At 46.1% G+C, this 20,741-nt stretch overlaps 1 protein-coding gene across 2 annotated transcripts in view; it reads left to right on the top strand.

The window, feature by feature from the left end:
* CSMD2 (CUB and Sushi multiple domains 2) overlaps positions 1–20,741 on the top strand; it is a 693,739-nt gene that overhangs the window by 656,814 nt on the left and 16,184 nt on the right. For both annotated transcript variants that reach the window (XM_086378081.1, XM_086378078.1), the window contains exons 56-62: positions 4,525–4,698; positions 10,105–10,287; positions 14,412–14,588; positions 15,973–16,152; positions 16,523–16,696; positions 19,233–19,406; positions 19,724–19,797. In XM_086378081.1, coding sequence (XP_086234207.1) covers positions 4,525–4,698; positions 10,105–10,287; positions 14,412–14,588; positions 15,973–16,152; positions 16,523–16,696; positions 19,233–19,406; positions 19,724–19,797 — 1,136 coding nt within the window. The remainder of the gene's footprint in view (positions 1–4,524; positions 4,699–10,104; positions 10,288–14,411; positions 14,589–15,972; positions 16,153–16,522; positions 16,697–19,232; positions 19,407–19,723; positions 19,798–20,741) is intronic.

The following is a 20,741-nucleotide window of genomic DNA, read 5'->3' as shown; positions in this document are numbered from 1 at the left end:
GTTGGCTCCTGGGACAAATCTAGCCTATGTCCTATTTTTGTATGCCCTTGAGCTTAGGAGGATTTTAAAATATTTTTTAAAATATTGTACAAAAAAAACCAGACAAACAAACAAAAGAATATGCAACAGAGACCTAAAATGATTACTGTCTGGACCCTTTAGTAAAACATTTGCCAATCCCTGATACATAGCAATGATAATGAACTGTTGCTACAGAAGAGCACAGACAAATATCACAGGCATAATGTTAAGTGAAAAGAGCTGGTGCAGCAGAATATATACTATAAGATTTCATTTAAATAAAATTCAAGAACAGGCAAACTAATTAATGATGTACAAAGCGAAGAGAGTAGTTTAATGTGAGGAGGGAAGAAAAGAGGTAGGAATAGGGACGGGGCAAGGTGGGGCTTCTGAGGTCCTGGTGGGGGCTTTTCTCAATCTTGGCAGTAGCTACATGAGTGTGTTCACTTTGTGACACTTCATTAAGCTCTGTACTTACAGTTATTGTGTTTTTGTATATCCATTTAAAAAAGAATTTATTTGAAATGTCATTAGAGAGTTTAAATTGGGCAATTTTAAAATCCAAACATTTCTAATAAAGTCACAGAATCATTTAAATTATAATCAGGGATTCCATTCCTGCCACAAGGATAGAATTCACTGGTAGTCTCAAAACAGCACTGCAGAAGGGAGTCGATTATAGTGCTTAAGACTGTGGCCTCTGGAATCAACCTGCCAGGTTTTAAGAACTAATTCTACCACTGATGAGGTTTATGACCTTCAGTAAGTTACTTTGCCTTACTAGGCCTCATTTGTGTCATCAGGAAGGTGGAGATAAAAAATAAATAAAAATGGTACCTACTTCATAAGGTTGTCTTAAGGAACAGATGGTATAAACCTTGAAACTCACTGAATCAGTTATCTATTACTATGTAATAAGCCATCTCAAAACTTATAATAGCATTTGTTTTTGTTGTCTCACAATTGTAAAGGTCAGGAATTTAGGCGAGGCTTAGCAATCTCATTAGTCTGGGTTCTCCAGAGAAAAAGAACCAATAACCAATAGGATATATATATATATTTTTTTTTTTTTTTAACGTGTATTTTATAGATATGTAGTAAGATTTATATCTATCATAGATATAGTTATATAAGATTTATATCTATTTATCTGTGTCTAGATATAAAGAAACCATGAGCTATCTACATATCTATTTCTAAATATATATATGTAATATATATTATAATCATATGAGCCAATTTCTTATAGACATAGATACAGATAAAAATATATAGATATATGATAAGGAATCGGCTTGTACAAATTTGAAGGCTGTGAAACCCCCAGATCTGCACTGGGCAAGCTGTGGATCCAAGAGAGCAGATGGCATAGTTCCAGTCTGGTTTGAAGGCCTGAGAAGTTAGGTGGAGCCAATGATGTAAATTCCCATCCAAGTCTGAGTCCAAAGGCAGGAGAATATTGACATTCCAGACTGAAGACAGAGGCAGAGAGATTTCTCTTTCTCCACCCTTTTGTTCTATTCAGGCATTCAAGAGACTGAATGAGGCCCACCCACATTGAGGAGGGCAATTTGCCTTATTCAGTCTACCAATTCAATGTTAATCTCATTCAGAAACCTCACAGATACTCCCAGAATAATGTTGGACCAAGTATCTGGGCATCCTGTGGCCTACTCAAGTTGACACATACAGTGAACCATCACTGCAGAGCTGGCTCACTGTGCCCACTGTGGTTTAGTTAGGACTGGAGGGTCCACAGTGGCCCCACCAACCTGACTCATTGGAAAAGACCCTGATGCTGGGAAAGATTGAGGGCAGGAGGAGAAGGGAATGACAGAGGATGAGATGGTTGGATGGCATCACCGACTCAATGGACATTAGTTTGTTTGTGCAAACTCCAGGAGACAATGAAGGACAAGGAAGCCTGGCGTGCTGTAGTCCATGGGGTTGCAGAGAGTCGGACACGACTGAGCAACTGAATGACAACAGCTTGTTGGAGGACTTGCTGCTGACTCTTCTCCAAGGGGCATCTCTCCAGCAGGCTGACTTGATCTTCGTTACTTGGAGGCTGAATTCCTAGAGAAAAAGAAGTTAAAATATCTCTTAAGCCAGAGTTCAGAATTCCTAAAACCTCATGCCACTACATTCTGTTGATGAGAGCAAATCACAGGCCAGCCCAGATTCAAGGAGGGAGGAAATAAGAGACCCTGCCTCTGGGAGTGGGAGGAGTGGCAGGCCTGGGCTAAGATGCAGAGAATTGAGGGGGGCCGTGTTCACAGGCGGTCAGCCCTTTGGCCACCACAGTACATATCCTTCCCCTTTACATACCAGACCCCAAGGTTTAGTCCGTCCAAACCACTACCATCTCTTCTTGAACTACTGCAACAGCCCCCTCTTTCTCGCCCTGCCCTAGAATATTCTCCACACAGTTGCCAGGATGATCTTGTTAAAACGTAAGTCAGATCGTATCACTCCAGGAGGGGTCCCATCGTGCTTGTAATAAAGCCCAAAATCTATGCCATGATGTGGCTCCAAGCAGCCTCTCCACCCATATCACTTCTGTTCTTTCCTTGTTCGTTCTGTTCCAGCAACCCTGGCTTTCCTGCTGTTCTTCAGACACCCCAGGCTCATCCTCTGGGCTTTTCTACTAGATGTCCCTTCCCGCAGAACACTCTTCCCCAGATCTCACATGGCTGGTCTTTTCACTCAGACAGTGCACTGCTCAGATATCACCTCCTCAGGGAGATCTTCCCTGACCACCCTACTCATAAACAGTTCCCTCATCCCACTGAGCATCCTTTTGCTCATGCAGCTTTATTTTCCTTCATAGCAACCCCAAGTATTTTCTTATTCATGGTCTTTCTTCCCCACAGGGCTTCCCTGGTAGCTCAGACAGGAAAGACTCTGCCTGCAATGCAGGAGACCCAGGTTCAATCCCTAGATCAGAAAGATCCCCTGGAAAACCGAATGGCTACCCACTCCAATATTTCTGCCTGGAGAATTCCATGGACAGAGGAGCCTGGCAGGCTGCAGTCTGTGGGGTCGCAAACAGTCAGACACGACTGAAAAACTAAAACTTTCTTTCACTTCCCCACTAGACATCAGCTCCATGAGAGCTTGGACTTTGTTCTCGCAGACACATAAAGAGGCGCCTCGCAAATAACAGGCACACAATACATATGTGTTGAGTAAATGAAAGCGTCTGGGATCAACCCGTGGGAGAACAACAGGAAGGCAAACCCAGCAATATTGACAGCATTGTCCTGCCCTGGCCCGTCCACCTCAACACTCTAGCCTCATAACTAGTGTCCACTTATAGTTTGCTGTCTCAGAAAAAGAGAACTCACAACTAAAGAGGACAAGTTAGAGACAACTGTCGTGGGCAGTTGTAAGATGCAGTTAGAAAGGACTGCAACTCTGGCCCTTATTCTGGACCCTGTGGCCAGTCCCAACAGTCCCAGGATGAGAGCTCACCCATTCGCTTTGTTTTTAATTATTTTTTATTGGAGTGTAGTTGATTTACAATGTTGTGTTACTTTAAGTGTACAGCAGAGTGAATCAGCCATGTATATATGCATGTATCCATTCTCTTCTAGACTCCATTACCATATAGGTCATTACAGAGCACCAAACAGAGTTCCCTGTTTGGCTCTTACTAGTGATCTATTTTATATATAGTAATGGAGATCAGCCCTGGGATTTCTTTGGAAGGAATGATGCTCAAGCTGAAACTCCAGTACTTTGGCCACCTCATGCGAAGAGTTGACTCATTGGAAAAGACCCTGATGCTGGGAGGGATTGGGGGCAGGAGGAGAAGGGGACGCCAGAGGATGAGATGGCTGGATGGCATCACTGACTCGATGGACGTGAGTCTGAGTGAACTCCGGGAGTTGGTGATGGACAGGGAGGCCTGCTGGCTGCAATTCATGGGGTTGCAAAGAGTCAGACACAACTGAGTGACTGAACTGAACTGAACTGAATGTGTACATGCCAATCTCCCAACTTATGCCCTCCCCCAATTTCCCCCTTGGTAACCATACATTTGTTTTCTATATCTGTGATGAAATTCCTGTTTTGTAAATAGGTTCATTGGTATCATTCTTTAGATTCCACATAAAGGCAGTATGATAAGCCATTTGTCTTTCTCAGTCTGACTGTGTATACTATATGTCCCTCCTTTCTGCCAGAGACATCTTAGTATGCACAAGAGACAAGGAAGAGAAGAAATGGGTATTACTGTGTCCCTACCATGTGCCGATTGGTTTCGTTCACATTATCTCATTCAGCTCTTAAAACAACAGACATTGCTCTTCAGTTCACAGATATGGAAACTGGACAGTGAGGTGGGAAGTCAGTGTTTGCTGATACTGGGTGGGTGAGCCAGCAGGAGGTTTGCTCCGGTAGACACCCCAGCTTCTTATCGTCTTGAAAAGCCTAGTGCGTGTCCTGTGAGGATGATCCATCCCGGTGCAGAGTTGCTGAGACGTCTACTCTTCCCCACAGTGGTGTCCTGTGGCCATCCAGGCTCCCCGCCCCATTCCCAGATGTCCGGGGACAGCTATACAGTGGGGGCAGTCGTGCGTTACAGCTGCACCGGCAAGCGGACCCTTGTGGGAAACGCCACCCGCATGTGTGGGCTGGACGGACACTGGACTGGCTCCCTCCCCCACTGCTCAGGTAAGGGGCTGGTGTGGGGGAGGGGTTCCAACGGAACACGTGGCTGGTGGGAGGGGGGCAGCTCCGAGGTGAGAGTGAAACAGACAGAGGGGAGGGAAGCAGAGCTTTTGGACCTTCATCCCATCCCTCCCAGGCAGAGAGCACAGCTGAACTGCATAGCTGAACTGAAATGAACTGAACCCATCCCTCCCAGGCAGAGAGCAGGGCTCTCAGAGGTCCCAACAGGACTTCAGCCCTTGGTGGTTCAAGCCCAGCTTCATGCCCTTAGACTCTGGCCAAGCCGAGATAGCCAAGAGATTGCAGAATCAATGAAGATGTGGTTTCTGAAGTCACCCATGGCCACCATGGGTGGTCATGGGTGGTCACCATGGTCACCATGGCCAGAATCCTCTCCAGACTCTTATTACCATGAGGTCCCAGGAACAGTCCAAGCCTTCCTGTTGTTGGCTCAGGTCCAAACCCACTCTGGTGTTCTCTCCTTCCCTGTGTGGGACTCCTGGACCCCAGCCTGCTTCCCTTTCTGTATCATCACTTCTTCTGTTTGTTCTGTGTCCCTCCTGGCCCACTGAATACAGTTCTCCTCTTCAGCTTTAACACACCAGTCCCCAGACTTTTCCTATGAATGAATTTATTTTCTTGTTAATCTCTGTGGGGACATGGAGAGAGGTCATCAACACAGCAAATGTAGGGAATTGACAGAGCTCCCAAGTCCATATTTCCAGATACTCATCTGTAATGTCATAAAAGAACAAAAATATTTGAAATTGAATTCTCCTACTAATGACAGAAACCACCAAGGCAAAAACCCAGCACTCCACAGCTTTCTCTTCTTTGGGGTGAGCTTGCCTGGCCTCAAGAAGGGATCTCACATAGGATGTCACCCCAAGAGGGCAACTGTTCATGTGGCTTGACGCTTCTCAAGAAGCCCACCTTGGCATTGAAATTAACCCCTCCCCCTTCCCATCTGGAGATGCCCTCGAGACATAAGGATCCTGTTGTTCAGTTGCTAAGTCATGTCAGATTGTTTGTGACCCAATGGACTGCAGCATTCCAGGCTTCCCTGTCCTTCACTATCTCCTGCTTAAACTCATGTCCATTGAGTCAATGATGCCATCCAACCATCTCATCCTCTGTCATCCCATTCTCCTCCTGCCCTCAATCTTTCCCAGCATCAGAGTCTTTTCCAATGAGTCAGCTGTTTGCATTAGGTGGCCAAAGTATAGGAACTTCAGCTTCAGCATCAGAGCTTCCAGTGAATTTCAGGGTTCATTTCTTTTAGGATTGACTGGTGACCTCCTTCTAATATAGACGGCTTCTCCTTGAAGTGGGACCTCACCCATAAGACATGCGTCTGCTCCTGCAGTTTGAGATTCCCAGATGAGCCTATCTTCCAAAATTTAGGGCACTGCCAGCATATTTTGTTGTTCAGTCGCTCAGTCGTGTCCGATTCTTTGCAACCCCATGAACTGCAGCATGCCAGGCTTCCCTGTCCTTCACCATCTCCCAGAGCTTGCTCAAACTCATGTCCATTGAGTTGATGATACCATCCAACCATCTCATCCTCTGTCATCCCCTTTTCCTCCTGCCTTCAATCTTTCCCAGCATCAGGATCTTTTCCAATGAGTCAGCTCTTCACATCAGGTGGCCAAAGTATTGAAGCTTCAGCATCAGTCCTTCCAAAGAATACTCAGGGTTGATTTCCTTTAGAGTTGACTGGTTGGATCTCCTTGCAGTCCAAGGGACTCTCAAGAGTCTTCTCCAACACCACAGTTCAAAAGCATCAATTCTTCTGCTTTCAGCCTTCTTTATGGTCCAACTCTCACATCCATACATGACTACTGGAAAAACCATAGTTTTGACTATATGGACCTTTGTTGGCAAAGTAATGTCTCTACTTTTTAATATGCTTTTCTTCCAAGGAGCAAGGATCTTTTAGTTTCATGGCTGCAGTCACCATTGGCAGTGATTTTGGAGCCCAAAAAAGAAAGTCTGTCACTGTTTCCATTGTTTCCCCATCTATTTGCCATGAAATGATGGGACCGGAATACCCCCCAGATATTAGTTAGGTCTCCTAAGAAAGGAGAAATTCCTGAAGCACTGGGAATTTGTTTCAAAGGATTGTGGGCTGCCCAGGACAATCCCAGACACATCCCTCTGTTACGACCCAAGACTTTGGCCTCTCACCCTTATTAATCTCATTAATTGCCCAGTTCATGAACTGGCAAGTCTATGTAGGACCCATTGGGACTCCCTTAGCCAGTTACCCAGGCCCCAGACTTCTGTGTGTTTGGACCTCTGTTGGAAGTGTCTTGGGAGGCTGGCATGGGGAAGTCAAGGATCATGTATATTGAGGCCTCCTGAGTTATCCACAGAGAAAATTCCAGGAGGAAGAAATGCTCCAAAAAGGAAAGGCATACATTTTTCATCCAAATACCCAACCAAACATGCATTTGCCCCAGTCTCTTTGGTGTTTTGCATAAAGCTCCTCCCTCTAGACAGTTTTACAGGACACAAGGCTAATGGTGTTCTTAGGGTCTATATTATCTATTTAGGGATCTTTGTTCTCCATGGGAAAAGGAAGTACGAGGTAGGGGAAGAAGAAACCAGAAAGCCTTCAGCATCTCCTACTTACTAGCATATGTAACTAACCACAGTTAAGTCTCCTGACCCAAAGCACAGAATCCAAAGTCCTTTCTCCTAATTTGTAATTATCCTTCTCTGAAGTTGTGTTTGCAAAGGCTGGGAAATGACCTTATAGAAATATAACAAAAATAATTCTTGTCAAAGCTACATCACTGAGCTTTAAAACCTCTGAAAAGCCTTGTCAACCCTAAGATTTCATAATTTTTTGACTTCCTAAGTCCTCATCCTGCATGTCGAAGAAGAGACTTTTCCTTGGCCACATCACAGGTCAAGGGGACACTGGAAACAGGCTGACACCTGGGGACATGAAAAAGTAAGAAGCAAGAAAGGAACCTTCAGAAAACACGAACCCCACTCATTGGGGAATGTGTTTCATGAAGCTGTTTGATCTCTGATCCTGAACATTCTGAAGAACAGTTTGCAATCTCCATTTCCCATGTCTTCCTCAAGGATGACAGACTCTTAGGAGACCAGAATCACAGACAGACCTTTCTTTCCTGGAGACCTCTGAGGACAGGATTAGAAGTTATTCTATAAGTACTGAGGCTGAGGAATGAATGAATCTTAAATACCTTAGATAAGAAAGTGAGAGATGACAAGAATAGGTGATAAGGAAGTAACGCTAGATGTGCCCTAGTGAGCAGACTGTAGTTCTTCCAGTCCTGAAACTTACAGATACCTTTTGCAGCAGCATCTCCTGCCAGTCCTAAACACACACACACACACATTCAGGAGTTCCAAGGTCAAAATTTTGAGCCTCATTCAGTTCAGTCAGTGCACCCAGATGATGCAAAACAGAAGTCGTAAGTCTCTGGGCCATCAAGGACTTGCCGAGATTCCTGGCATCTGAGACACACTGCAGGAAGTTAACTGCCCGTCTCTGCAGCGTCATCATCTTGCTGATGTACCTCTTCAGTAAAGAGTCAACAGTTGCCTCCTGCCCCCATAGTGCAGTATTCTATGCCAGACTTCCTTATATTGTTGAAACAGAGGCTGAACACTTCAGAGGAGGCTGTTCTGTCAGATGATGCCCAGGACTGGAGAATCCACCCTGGGCCTGTTGTACATAGAGCTGGCTCCAGCTGAGGCCAGCTAGCCAGTGGGGGAGTCAGAGCGATTCACTGTCAGGATTGCCTTCAAGCGGACCCGGTACAGCCTGTTGCATGAACTACATCTGGAAAATGTCAAAAGATAAGAAAACCTGGCCAAATATGAGGGGCTCTCTTTTCTCATATTTTTGAAAGGCTGAGTGAATCCCCCTTCCTTGGTAGGCAGTAGAATGGGGAACATGGGGTTATGAGAATACTTATATTCTGAAACTAGACTAGGAAAGGAAATAATCCCAAAACTGAGAGGCACATACATCAACAGTAGATGACGAGGTACATGGCTTAAGCATTTATTTATACCAACTAACCAAATGTGGTCTTTGCAGTTGTTCTTTAGTCACTAAGTCATGTCTAACTCATTGCAACCCTGTGGACTGTAACCCACCAGGCACCTCCGGATTTCCCAGGCAAGAATACTGGAATGGATTGCCATTCTTTTCTCTAGGGGATCTTCCTGACCAAGAAGTTGAACCCACGTCTCCTGCATTGACAAGCGGATTCTTTACCGCTGAGCCACCAGGGAAGCCCCAAACTGGTCATTCAGATGTTTCTTTGATGCCTACATATGTGGATTCATGAGGAGATACACTCCACATCACTTGGAAACTATCTTCTCATGCAGTTGCCATTTAGCTCTCAATTTTCTTTCTCCTTCCTCAAGCTCACCATGACCAAGTCTGAACTAGTGGTGTCTCCCATGAATCTCCGCATCCTGAGATGCGCTGGCTCCCACAGATAGTAGATAGCTTTATCTCCTGTTCTCTACCTTCCTTCATCTCTTGGGTCTTTAAAACTCTCTTGGGTGGGTTTGCACAAGATCACAAATCAGGTAAATGCAGAAATGTGGCAGGAGGCAGAGGGCAAAGAAAGAATGAAATGAGAGATCGAAAATGTTTAATCCAGAGCTCACCTGCAGAAATGTGGCAGGAGGCAGAGGGCAAAGAAAGAATGAAATGACAGATCGAAAATGTTTAATCCAGAGCATAATCTGTGAATAAGAAAGCCTCAGGTAAAGGCCCAGGATCGAAATTCAAGCTTGACTATTGAGCAACAACTCTGCTCGAAGTTTGAACTTTATTCTCTCGGCAGTGGGAAGCCAGAGGAGGTGTTTCCACAGGAGAGAACAAAAATCAAATAGTTGTGGTTGTTCATTGTTAAGATTTAAAGAGAAAGTGAGGATGGATTAGAGGGAGAGTTTAAGAGAAGGGGATATTAGTTACAAGGCTCCTGCAGTAAAGTTCAGGCAAGAGATGTTGAGCATCTGAGCTAAGACAGTGGAACAGGGAATGGAGAGGGTACCGGATCAGCAGATGGTGGAGAAGAGGTGAAGGGGAGAAGGTCAGCTTGGACCACACTGGCGCCAGCCAAGAATGGAGGCAGGACTTCTTCCACAAAGGCTTCCCTCTTCCTTCTTTCCCCCCGTGTGGTTCGGGCCCCAGGGCCTCAAGCGTGACCTCAGATCTATGTGTCATTTGGCCACTGAGTACTCAGACAGGAGCCTGCTCCGGTGACTCAGGCACACACACGGTTCCACTGCCCTCTTTCTTAGGGCGCACTGCTTCCCCATAACAGAGCTCCAACATCTTTCTCCCACTCTGCCACTCTCTTTCCTTCCCTGCTAAAAGCAATGGGGTTTTTTGGTTCTGGTCCATAGGAGCCAGCATAGGAGTCTGTGGTGACCCTGGCATCCCAGCCCACGGCATCCGTCTGGGGGACAGCTTTGCCCCGGGCAGCCTAATGCGCTTCAGCTGTGAAGCTGGCCACGTGCTCCGAGGGTCCTCAGAGCGAACTTGCCAAGCCAACGGCTCGTGGAGCGGCGTGCAGCCTGAGTGTGGAGGTAATGTATGTGACCATTCTGCTTCTCCCCTTTGCCTGCCCCAAGGTCTTCCCCTGTTTTCCTACTCCCTACTGCCTGCCCTCACCCGCACAGATAAAATCAAAGGCTCCATTTAAACCCTTAGCCAGGTGGAGAGTGGACATCAACAGAGAGTTCACGTTCATCTCATTAGTAATCCAAGGGCAAACATATTCCCCACCCTAACCTCAGAAGGGAAGATACCAAGATAAACCAAGTTTTGCAGATTTGTTCACTTGTTTCCATATAGCTTCATTCAACAACCATGTGCCAAATGATACTAGAGACACAATGGTAGCCGAGCCAGACACACCTTCCCCTCTGGAGCTTACAGTTTAAGATTAAACAAACATCCAAAGTGCCAAAAAAAAATACAAAATCCAATTTTACAAATCACTTTAAAAGTAATATAAGCCCTTAATGATGGTTCCTGGGATGGCCTCAGTGGGGGAAGAGGAAAGACACACTATACAGTCATCATCTAGCAAGGGGGAAGTGGGAATGGAATAGAGAAACAGGGAAATATATAATTACCAGGCGGCAGCACCAAGGGCTCATTAAGGTAAGAGCCATTAACTTAAAGTGACAGTCAGCGTTAGTCTGGGTTTTTGTTCAAGCACATTTTGCTACATAGTCTCAGACACAGGGTAGGTGAAGCATTACGTGTAATTAGGGTTTTACTAGGTAACCAGTAATTAAGCATAGGTGACTAAGGCATAAAGAAAGTGGCAAGGGAGATAAGGGTAGATACAAAGCAGTGATTGCCACAGATGTTAGCATCTAGGCTGGGGAAGGAGGGAATAGGTTCATGGTGGAGTAAGAGGCTATGAAAAGGTGACAAGATCATTGAATTATAGGTCCCAATCACCAGGAAACAAATTCCAGAGGGAGTGAGCTAAAGAAATAAACGGCAGTGGTTAGAGGATGGGCTGCATGGACTTGAGATCGCAGCATGGTCCTGCAGGGGAGATGCTCTGGCCCATGTTCGGGGACACCTGCCCAGGAAATGACACAGGTGGGGTCAGTGCCCTCTCCCACTTGTCTGTCCAAAGTCCTGCCTTTCTGGGGGTGCAAAGTTAGTTTTTACAGGATTTTATAGGCATGGTAAGAGGCATAGTAAGCTTGTGGTCACGAGTGTATTGGCAAGGAAAGAATTTACCATATTCTCACATATCCACTGTGACCAGGTTCCCTTTCTTGCCACCCAGACCCCAGGATGGAGTCAGTCACCATGTCAGGAGGGTTCAGGGAACAGAAAGTAGGTGGCTAAGAGTTTCAGCCTGGAAGCAAGTATTTGTTGAATGACTGTTGTGTGTGTGTGTGTGTAACATGTACACAACTCTTACTGACTTCCCTTGATAAGCTCCCAGTTACCTTTCAAGGTTCTACTCAAATTCTTATCTCCAGCCGCAGTAAGCCACTCACTTCTTAGTGCTTTTTTCCTTCAAGTGTAGCACTTGTCACATCATATTTTAATTCATCTGTTTATAGGTAGATTCTTAAGATAGACTGGGCTTCTCAAAGGCAGGGGTCATGGCTCGGTCATCACTGCATTTCTGGTACCTAGGGAGCACAAATACTTGTTGAGTGGATGGGTATTAGGGCCTATCTGATCTACAAAATGATTCTTGTCATTTGGGGATAATTTTGGGACTTTGGGACCATGTAAATGTCATAAATACTTACAAAATAAAATTAAATGAAAAATTAGAAACAAGTAATCTCTATCAAAAATCAAAATGGAAACAAATGAACTTAACTATGTGTCAAGCTGGTGATTTAATAACCCAGAGAATTATTTCAGTTGACTTGAAAAAATGAAATTTGAATATGGTATATATATCCTAAGGACAAAGAACTGCAATGAAATCTTAAACTGGTTCTAAAACTGTATGGTTTTAGCAATCATATTGCTGGTGGTCAAATTGGAGTGAAAATTCTGAAACTATTACATATATAATACCATACTCTATATGGATAAAGCAAGTTAAAATTATTTATTGTCATTAAGAACCAAGATTTTAAAATGAAAGATGAAAAAGTTAAGGAAAAATTCTTAATTCTAAACTTGGCTTTGTAATATCAGTATAAACTCATAATGTATTTTCAGTTTGAAAAGTTATTTTCCCAATCTAAAAGTCTAGAATCAATGACCAGCTCCATAGCAATGAGTACCCTTAATGCCCAGACTGTAGGTTTTAAACCCATTGTCCATTAAAAGGAACCAGAGCTGTTTAGGGAAATGGCTGATTCCAGGACTGGGGCAGGAAACACACAAAATTAACATGGAAACTCTGTCACTCCAGCAAGGAATCTGCCAAACACAACTGGGTCATGTCAGAGGAACTCAGGAGCCAACTTGACAGGGTTTCCATTAGTCAGAGATGGAATAATTTGAATGTCAATAAAAATAAAAGTGACAACAGAAGGCAACATAACAAATAAACTTAAATCTGTGAATTTAAATGATTGTCCTTTGGAGCTTGCTAGGGAACCATCTAATTAGCCTCATATATGATTTTTTTTTTTTTAAATCAAGCATTAGTCCAACCTTCCTGTGTGAACTCTATTTCAGGGTAAGCAAATATTTGATGATGGGCAAGTTCTTTATTAAAGAACCCGAGCTAAAGCAGAAAGAATTGTGGAATTGATCAACAGGGATCTACTGTATAGCACAGGAAACTCTGCTCAATATTATGTGGCAACCTAAGTGGGAAAAAACTTGAAAAAGAATAGATACATGTGTATAAATAACTGAATAACTGTGCTTTACACCTGAAACTCTCACAACATTGACAATCAACTATACTCCAATATAAAATAAAAAGTTAAAAAAATAATTTAAAATTTTTTAATTTAAAAAGAATTATAGAATTAAAATTATACCATTTCTTTTTTTTAATTTAAATTTATTTATTTTAATTGGAGGCTAATTACTTTACAATATTGTATTGGTTTTGCCATACATCAACATGCATCTGCCACGGGTGTACATGTGTTTCCCATCCTGAACCCCCCTCCCACCTCCCTCCCCGTACCATCCCTCTGGGTCATCCCAGTGCACCAGCCCCAAGCATCCTGTATCCTGCATGGAACCTGGACTGGCGATTTGTTTCTTATATGATATTATACATGTTTCAATGCCATTCTCCCAAATCATCCCCGCCCCCCTCGCCACAGAGTCCAAAAGACTGTTCTATATATCTGTGTCTCTTTTGCTGTCTCGCATACAGGGTTATCATTACCATCTTTCCAAATTCCATATATATGCATTAGTATACTGTATTGGTGTTTTTCTTTCTGGCTTACTTCACTCTGTATAATAGGCTCCAGTTTCCATTTCTATCCCCTAATGAATCTGGTCAACTATATTTACTTTCTATTGAAACCATTAAATGGCAACTAATAAGAGCTTAATAATGCCAGATAAGGCAGGCAGACGTGACCCACTGAGCATCCTCAGCATCACTAACAAGGAGGCAACCAGACATTCTGTGCCTCTAATGTGATGTGATAAGAAAAACACAAAACCACGTGCCAAGTACCTTTGTCAAGAAGTAGAACTTGACTGTGGTAATGACAGAGGAGCATACTGAACAGTGCCTCGTTCTCCACGTTAGTAAACTCCAGGAAGTGGGAAGTTCTACCAGTTAAATGCCCTGATTTCTGTGACAGATAAATTATAGGAGAGGGTAATCCAGTAACCTCTGGATTCAGAGAGTCTTAGAGACATGCCAATCAAATGTCATGCATGGACCTTCATGATTCAAACAAATCAACTCTTAAAAAAGAGATACAGACAGAGTCTTGAGGAAAACTAAGCACTGCTTGGCTATTTGGTGATATGAAGGAATCGTTTAAAATTTTAGGTGTGATAACAAAACAGACATGGTCTTTAATTTTTAGAAATCTTAAAAAAAATCCCTCCAGGTCTCTGCCCCCCTTCTGAGGGTAAGATGATCAGACACGGGAGCATCCCAAGAGGGATGCTTTCAATCACAGGCTCCTGATGTAACCTGTGGCCTCCACTCTGGGCAGGACTTAGACTAACCCCGGGGGATGCCTGCCCTTGTTCTGATGAGTAATGTGTTCTTTTGGCTTCCTAGTGATCTCTTGCGGGAATCCTGGGACTCCAAGCAATGCCAGAGTCCTGTTCAGTGACGGCCTGGTTTTCTCCAGCTCCATCGTCTATGAGTGTCGGGAAGGCTACTATGCCACAGGCCTACTTAGCCGGCACTGCTCGGTCAATGGCACCTGGACGGGCAGTGATCCAGAGTGCACAGGTGAGAGCCTCTGGGCTCCATGGCAGTGGGGCTCCTCCACGCCAGAGGAGAAGGCTGTCTGCTAGAGATTGGGAAGACTGGCTGGCGTTGAGGGACTTGACCCTGAATGAGGATCATACAAGTCGCCTCCATTTACTGAGCACGTTCTGTGGGACTGCCACTGAGCAAAGTGCTTTGTTTTCGGATCTTTTGATGCTCACCACAATCCCCTCCCTGTGAAAGTAGGAAAGTGAAAGTCACTCCGACGTGTCCAACTCTTTGCGACCCCATGGACTACATAGTCCATGGGATTCTCCAGGCCAGAATACTGGAGTGAGTAGCCTTTCCTTTCTCCAGGGGATCTTCCCAACCTAGGAATCGAACCCAGGTCTCCCACACTGCAAGCAGATTCTTTACCAGCTGAGCCACTATTAGCTCTACTTTCCCATATGAGACAGATGAGGCTCAAGAAAGCTTCAAAATATGTCATTGCTATTTTCCAGGCTCTAGCAGTTCCTGGGGCTTTCTTTTTCTCTTTTAGGGCAAACCCCCAGTGCTGAGCCTGATTCTCTTTCTACCTTAAAGCTGCTGCCATCTGTCATCTTTGTTAGCTCCGTTTCTCCCTTCAATCCATCCCCACCCCAGCCTGGCTCCTCTTTCTTGCTTCTCTTAAAAGCAACTCTAGACCCTTTTCCTTGAAAAGCAAATCGCTATGGGGCCCAGATGGAAGGAAGTGATTATAAAAGGGAATCCTATACAACATTCTCCCTTTCAGAGTCCTAGCTGTGCATCCAGGCTCCATCTGAAATCCCCTGTCAGCTTCACTGTTGTTCCGAGGTCAGAGCTCACCAGTCCCCACCCTCACTTGAAACCGTAACACAGGAATAACCACTGCATCAGTCACAAGGCCCTGCTCCTAGTCCACTGAGCCCACGGAGGCCTCCTGGGCAGAAGGGCAGTCAGTAAGAGGCCCTTCCCAGCAGACAAATTGTCTTATCAACACACCTTAGGTCCACCATGTGGTCCATCAACACATCTTAGGCTCTTCAACCTGGAAACCTCCCTCCCTCTGGTCCCCAGCCTCATTTACGAAGGGAGCCCCCTGAATATTTCTCTTAGAGGAGTGGGCCTTACATGAACAAGACGGGTTTCCCAGCCCAAGTTGCTGGGGTGTGTAAGGATGGTGCGGCAAGGACAGGGGTGTAGGACAGCCTTTGCAGGGAGACTTGGCTACGGGGAGTTAGAATGAACGGCACCCCAACTGGGAACCTGGGGGGAGATGCGACATCCCTTCTCTGACAGTTTTCCTTCCCAAACGTGTGGGGAGCGATCGGGATGGTGTTGGGATGCTAAGGAGGAAGGAGTCTATGCTGGGAGTGAACGGGGCTCTGTCTCCATCCCCTAGTCATAAACTGCGGCGACCCTGGGGTTCCAGCCAACGGCCTCCGGTTGGGCAGTGACTTCAGGTACAACAGAACTGTCACCTACCAGTGCGTCCCTGGCTACACGATGGAGTCGCACAGGGTGTCCGTGCTGAGCTGCACCAAGGACCGGACGTGGAATGGCACCAAGCCGGTCTGCAAAGGTGTGTCTGAGGGCTACAGATGTGTGGACACAGGGCTGGAGCAGGTACAAAAGCCTTGAATACCCAGAAGGGAGGGGGTGATGAAGCAGAGCCCTTACGTCTTATCTGGGGGTGTGTGAGGTGAGGAGTGGTCCCTGAACATCTACAGGGAGGCAGTGGGAAGGTCCTGGGCCTTGAACCTGGAGGACAGGATGCAGGAAAGAGTGCGTGGTTGGAAGGTGCAACGAGACCGAGCTCCCAAGGGAAGAGGGGTGGCTCCTGATTGCTCTCACTTAGCCCGGGCTCCCGGCAGCCCAGTTGCCTCAGTGCCGACGGCAGCCCTGGTTCCCCAGGGCAGCCCCAGCACTCCGCCTACCTTGGTCTCCCCCAGCTATCATGTGCAAGCCGCCTCAACTCATCCCCAACGGGAAAGTGGTGGGATCCGACTTCATGTGGGGCTCAAGCGTGACGTACGCCTGCCTGGAGGGGTACCAGCTCTCCCTGCCTGCAGTGCTCACCTGCGAGGGAAATGGGTCCTGGACCGGAGAGCTGCCTCAGTGTTTCCGTAAGTCACTCACAGGGGGCCTCCAGGGCACCCATGTGCTGGCTCCTCTCCTTCCCCGCTCAGAACTCTGCTGCTGGAAGGCCTAGAACGAGGCTCCCCTCTCCAAATCAGGGAGCTTTGTCAAAGACCACCATTAAGAAAGGAAGGGATCTTAAAGGAAGAATGTGAGAGTATCTTCATTGAGCCCTGGCTTCGGTCACTGGGTGGCGTCACAGCGGAGGGAAATTAAACCAGATACGGGAGATGCTTCTTAACTGGAAAAGCTGTTAACTGGATGGGATAGAACCCAAAGATGGAGTCGGAGGTGGGCAGGTGGGGCAGTGCTAGAAACATGCCTGACTTCAAGGATGAGACCCTGCCCTGGGACACTTGTGATTTTCCAGTGAGAGGATCATTTCTTATCTACCTGCCCTGATTATGTCTTGAAGAGCCCCAAGTCCTTTCCAGGGCTCATTTCTTACCACATCCCCCAGAGAAGGAGATTCCAGGTCATTTATTCATGTCTTACCCCATAATTGGGCTCTGGAAGGTTTTCTCCGTGCCCATGCTTTGGACAGATGGTAGGACCTATTTTTTCTTTCTGCTCGGCATTTATCTAATGCTGCAGAAAACTGTCGACATAACCCACGACACTGTTTGGGGACCTCTGAAACTTTACTTCAGTTTGGGAAATTGCAGCAGAGATGAAGGCCAGTAAAACTTGACCAGGAAAGGCAGCATGAGGTTTATGGTTAAGCCTTTAGGCTTTGACATTCCTTCCAGGAAACATGAGGAGGATAGCAAGTCTCCTGGTTCAGTCTGGACACCTTGCATTTTCTTGGGAAATAGCTGAATTGCTTTTAAACAATGAATCATGGTTATCATTTCTAAAAATGTCCCAAATCTGAAGATATAAAGAAGAATGAAATAATCATCTGAACCCTCACTTCCCAAAGATAACCAGTTAGGCTTGTCATTACACTTCCACACTATCACTAAGCATTTTTGCATGTATAGCAGTATATACACAATTTTCTATAAATCATGTTGTTCACAACTTGTATTCACTGACAGGCCATCAGCTCCTTGCTCTGTCAATATGTACTAATCTATACATCATCTTTTTTAATGGTTTTAAAAAGAATTCCTCTATTATAGATGCCACACCATTTTAATCTTCACCTACCAGTGATAAATTTGGATCTCTCCAGTTTAACCATGTTACAAACAGTTCTGCAATAAACAGCTTCAAAAGGAACATTTCTTTACCCTTGCGGTGAAGCCCTAGGAGTGAGGATGCTGGGCCACCCAGCACACTACACTTCTTGATACATGTTGCCAGAGTGTCTTCTAGAAAAAGTACTCCTATGTACACTCCCACCTGAAGTTGATGAGAATATTTCTTGACTCACACCCTCATAAACAATTGATTTGGCCAATATTATTAATATTTACCAACCTGAGAAATTTTAAAAGATGTCTAAGATTTTAAGGTATCTAAGCTAAGATTTTAGTTGGCATCACAGTGCTTCTTAGCAGAACTGAGCTGCTCTTTCTTTGTCATCCAAGAGTTGCTACTTCCTGAATGTGGGGATTTTTGATCAGCTCAGCCTTTCATGGACTTCTGATTGGTCCATCCAGGCTCCCCAAATTCCAGGACCAGGCTTCCATTTGATTTTTGCATCTGATTTCCAACCTCTTGACTCTGTGTCCACACACACATACACACACACGCATAGCACAAAGAATGTTCCTCAGGCTTGAAGTGATGTCTTAGGGAACTTTGACAGAGAACTTTGACTTCCATAGTCAGTTTTTTAAGATCCTCTCTGCTGATCCAGATGAAATGGACACTCTTAGACCCTGCTTACTGTAGGGTGAGTGCACAGTCTTTGGAAGGACATTCGGCAATACAGGTCAAAAGCTGCAAACACACTCAAACCTTTAAAGATAATAAGTTCACTCCTAGAGAATTCTCCTAAGAAAATAATACAAGTTAAACAAAAGCCACATGTAACTTTATAATAATATAAAATGCCTAAGAAGAGAGTTGCGATCAGCTATAATCACTTTGTACAGCATCTCATTGCAGATTTATGTAGCCGGTAAGTGATCATAATGTCATAAAAACAGGATATGTTGACAGAATAGCAAGTGAACAAAGCAAAGTCAACAGCACCTGGACACTGGGTTTGCAGGCACACACGTGTTTCCATACGGCTGGACAGACACTAGAAGGGAAGGAGCACAAAAATGCAAAACCATTTTGGGTAGTCGGTGATAGTTTATTTTCACTCGGTGGTCTGAACTTCCTGTAATGTTACTCCTTTACGTGGATATGATGACTAATAAGCATTTGAATCTGGAAAGGAGAGAAAGCCCCAGAGCGGCACTGAGGCAGGTGCAGCGCTGATGCAGGGCTTCTCCACAGCCAGAGTTCAAGGGGAGCCAGGAGGAGAGCAGTGCAAAGACCAGTGAGTGGGTGGCGGAAAAGGGGGGCGCGCAGTCTGAGCTCTAGACAGCGACTTGGACCTGCCTCTCTCCCCCACCTCCCCAGCGGTGTTCTGCGGAGACCCTGGCGTCCCAGCCCGAGGCAGGAGAGAGGACCGGGGATTCTCCTACAGATCGTCTGTCTCCTTCTCCTGCCAGCCCCCTCTGGTGCTGGTGGGCTCTCCACGGAGGTTCTGCCAGTCAGATGGGACATGGAGTGGCACTCAGCCCAGCTGCATAGGTGAGGTGACCGGGAGCAGGGTGTCCCTGCTGGCAGACATCCTTCTTGAGGGCCCAAGATGATGGATTTTCTTCCCTATCTCATCTGCAAAACAGAGCAAATGCTCCTCCAAGCTCCTTAAAACAGGATGTGAAGTAGCCAGCGTTCACAGGCTGCCGGGAATCACAGTCAGCCAGGGGATGACTCGAGGGGAGAGTCCAAAAGGCAGGGCCACTGGGACATGCCTCCATCCCCTTTCTCATGTCTGTTTCTCAGGGTGTGCAGGGACCACAGAGGTTTCTGTGACCATGGTCTGTTTCTTTGTTTTTGCAATCCAGACCCCACACTGACCACATGTGTGGACCCCGGCGTGCCGCAGTTCGGGATACAGAACAACTCCCAAGGCTACCAGGTAACGAGGTCCACCAAGCTCAGGTCTGTGTGCCTCCTGTCCCTTCCGGTCACTGTCAGTCTCAGAGGACCCAGGGGCCTTCCTCAGGACAGCACTGGTGGGGGGGTGGGGGGGTGGGGGATGAGACTGGGAACCTGAAGAGAGAAAGCAGCCTGTCTCTTTAAGCCATGCTGCATGGCAGCCCCTCTCCCCACCGCCCACCCACAGAAATGGGCAGGTGTTTCCACCAATCAGAGAAGCTGGTGTGGAAGAGCAGGATTCACGTGTAGCTCCATAGACACTGCTCAGTAGCCCCATGTGATGGGCACAGGGCATTTACAGTGAGACAGGTAAACCTCCTGTCCCCAGGGAAGCCATACCCTATGGGGCCCAGACCCAGCAGTCGGAGCAAGCAGGTGCCATGTGGGAGACCCATCCCTGTCAGATACAGGCTCCAGGGACACTTCTCAGAGGGAGCTTCAAAAGGAAAGGATTTGGACCTGGATGGGCCCCTCTGAGCAGAAGGAAGCAGGAAAGGAGGGGGTATGTTCAAGGCAGGACAATGAACAGGAGCCCCCGATGTGCCCAGGGGAATATGAGAGACCACACCGGAAATGGCAGGTCAGGATCTAGCCATGCAGTGGCATTTATTCACTTAGTCCATGTTCAACATGGACTTTGTCCATGCCGTAAACTATTCTAGGCACTAGGAATACAGTGAGAACAAAACAAGCCAAGTGCCTCTAAGGGCTGGTGACGATAAATAAGCAAGATCATTTCTTCAACCAGCCAGCACTGCTCGTGGCTCAATACACAGGGCTGTGGCGGGGAAGTGGGGATGCTGTTTTAGGAAGTATAGTGAGGGGAGAGGTTTCCTGAACTTGGACTGTGGTGCCCTTGGTGAGAAGGATGGGCATACCTGGCAGAGTCGGCGGCCAGCGCAGGTTGCAGGACTAGAAAGCAGG

The sequence above is a fragment of the Bos grunniens genome, chromosome 3 (assembly GCF_055505025.1).
Source record: "Bos grunniens cultivar Pamir isolate PY7600 chromosome 3, Bosgru_T2T1.0, whole genome shotgun sequence".
Taxonomy (NCBI): domain Eukaryota; kingdom Metazoa; phylum Chordata; class Mammalia; order Artiodactyla; family Bovidae; genus Bos; species Bos grunniens.
This window is presented reverse-complemented; position numbering and strand designations above follow the sequence as displayed.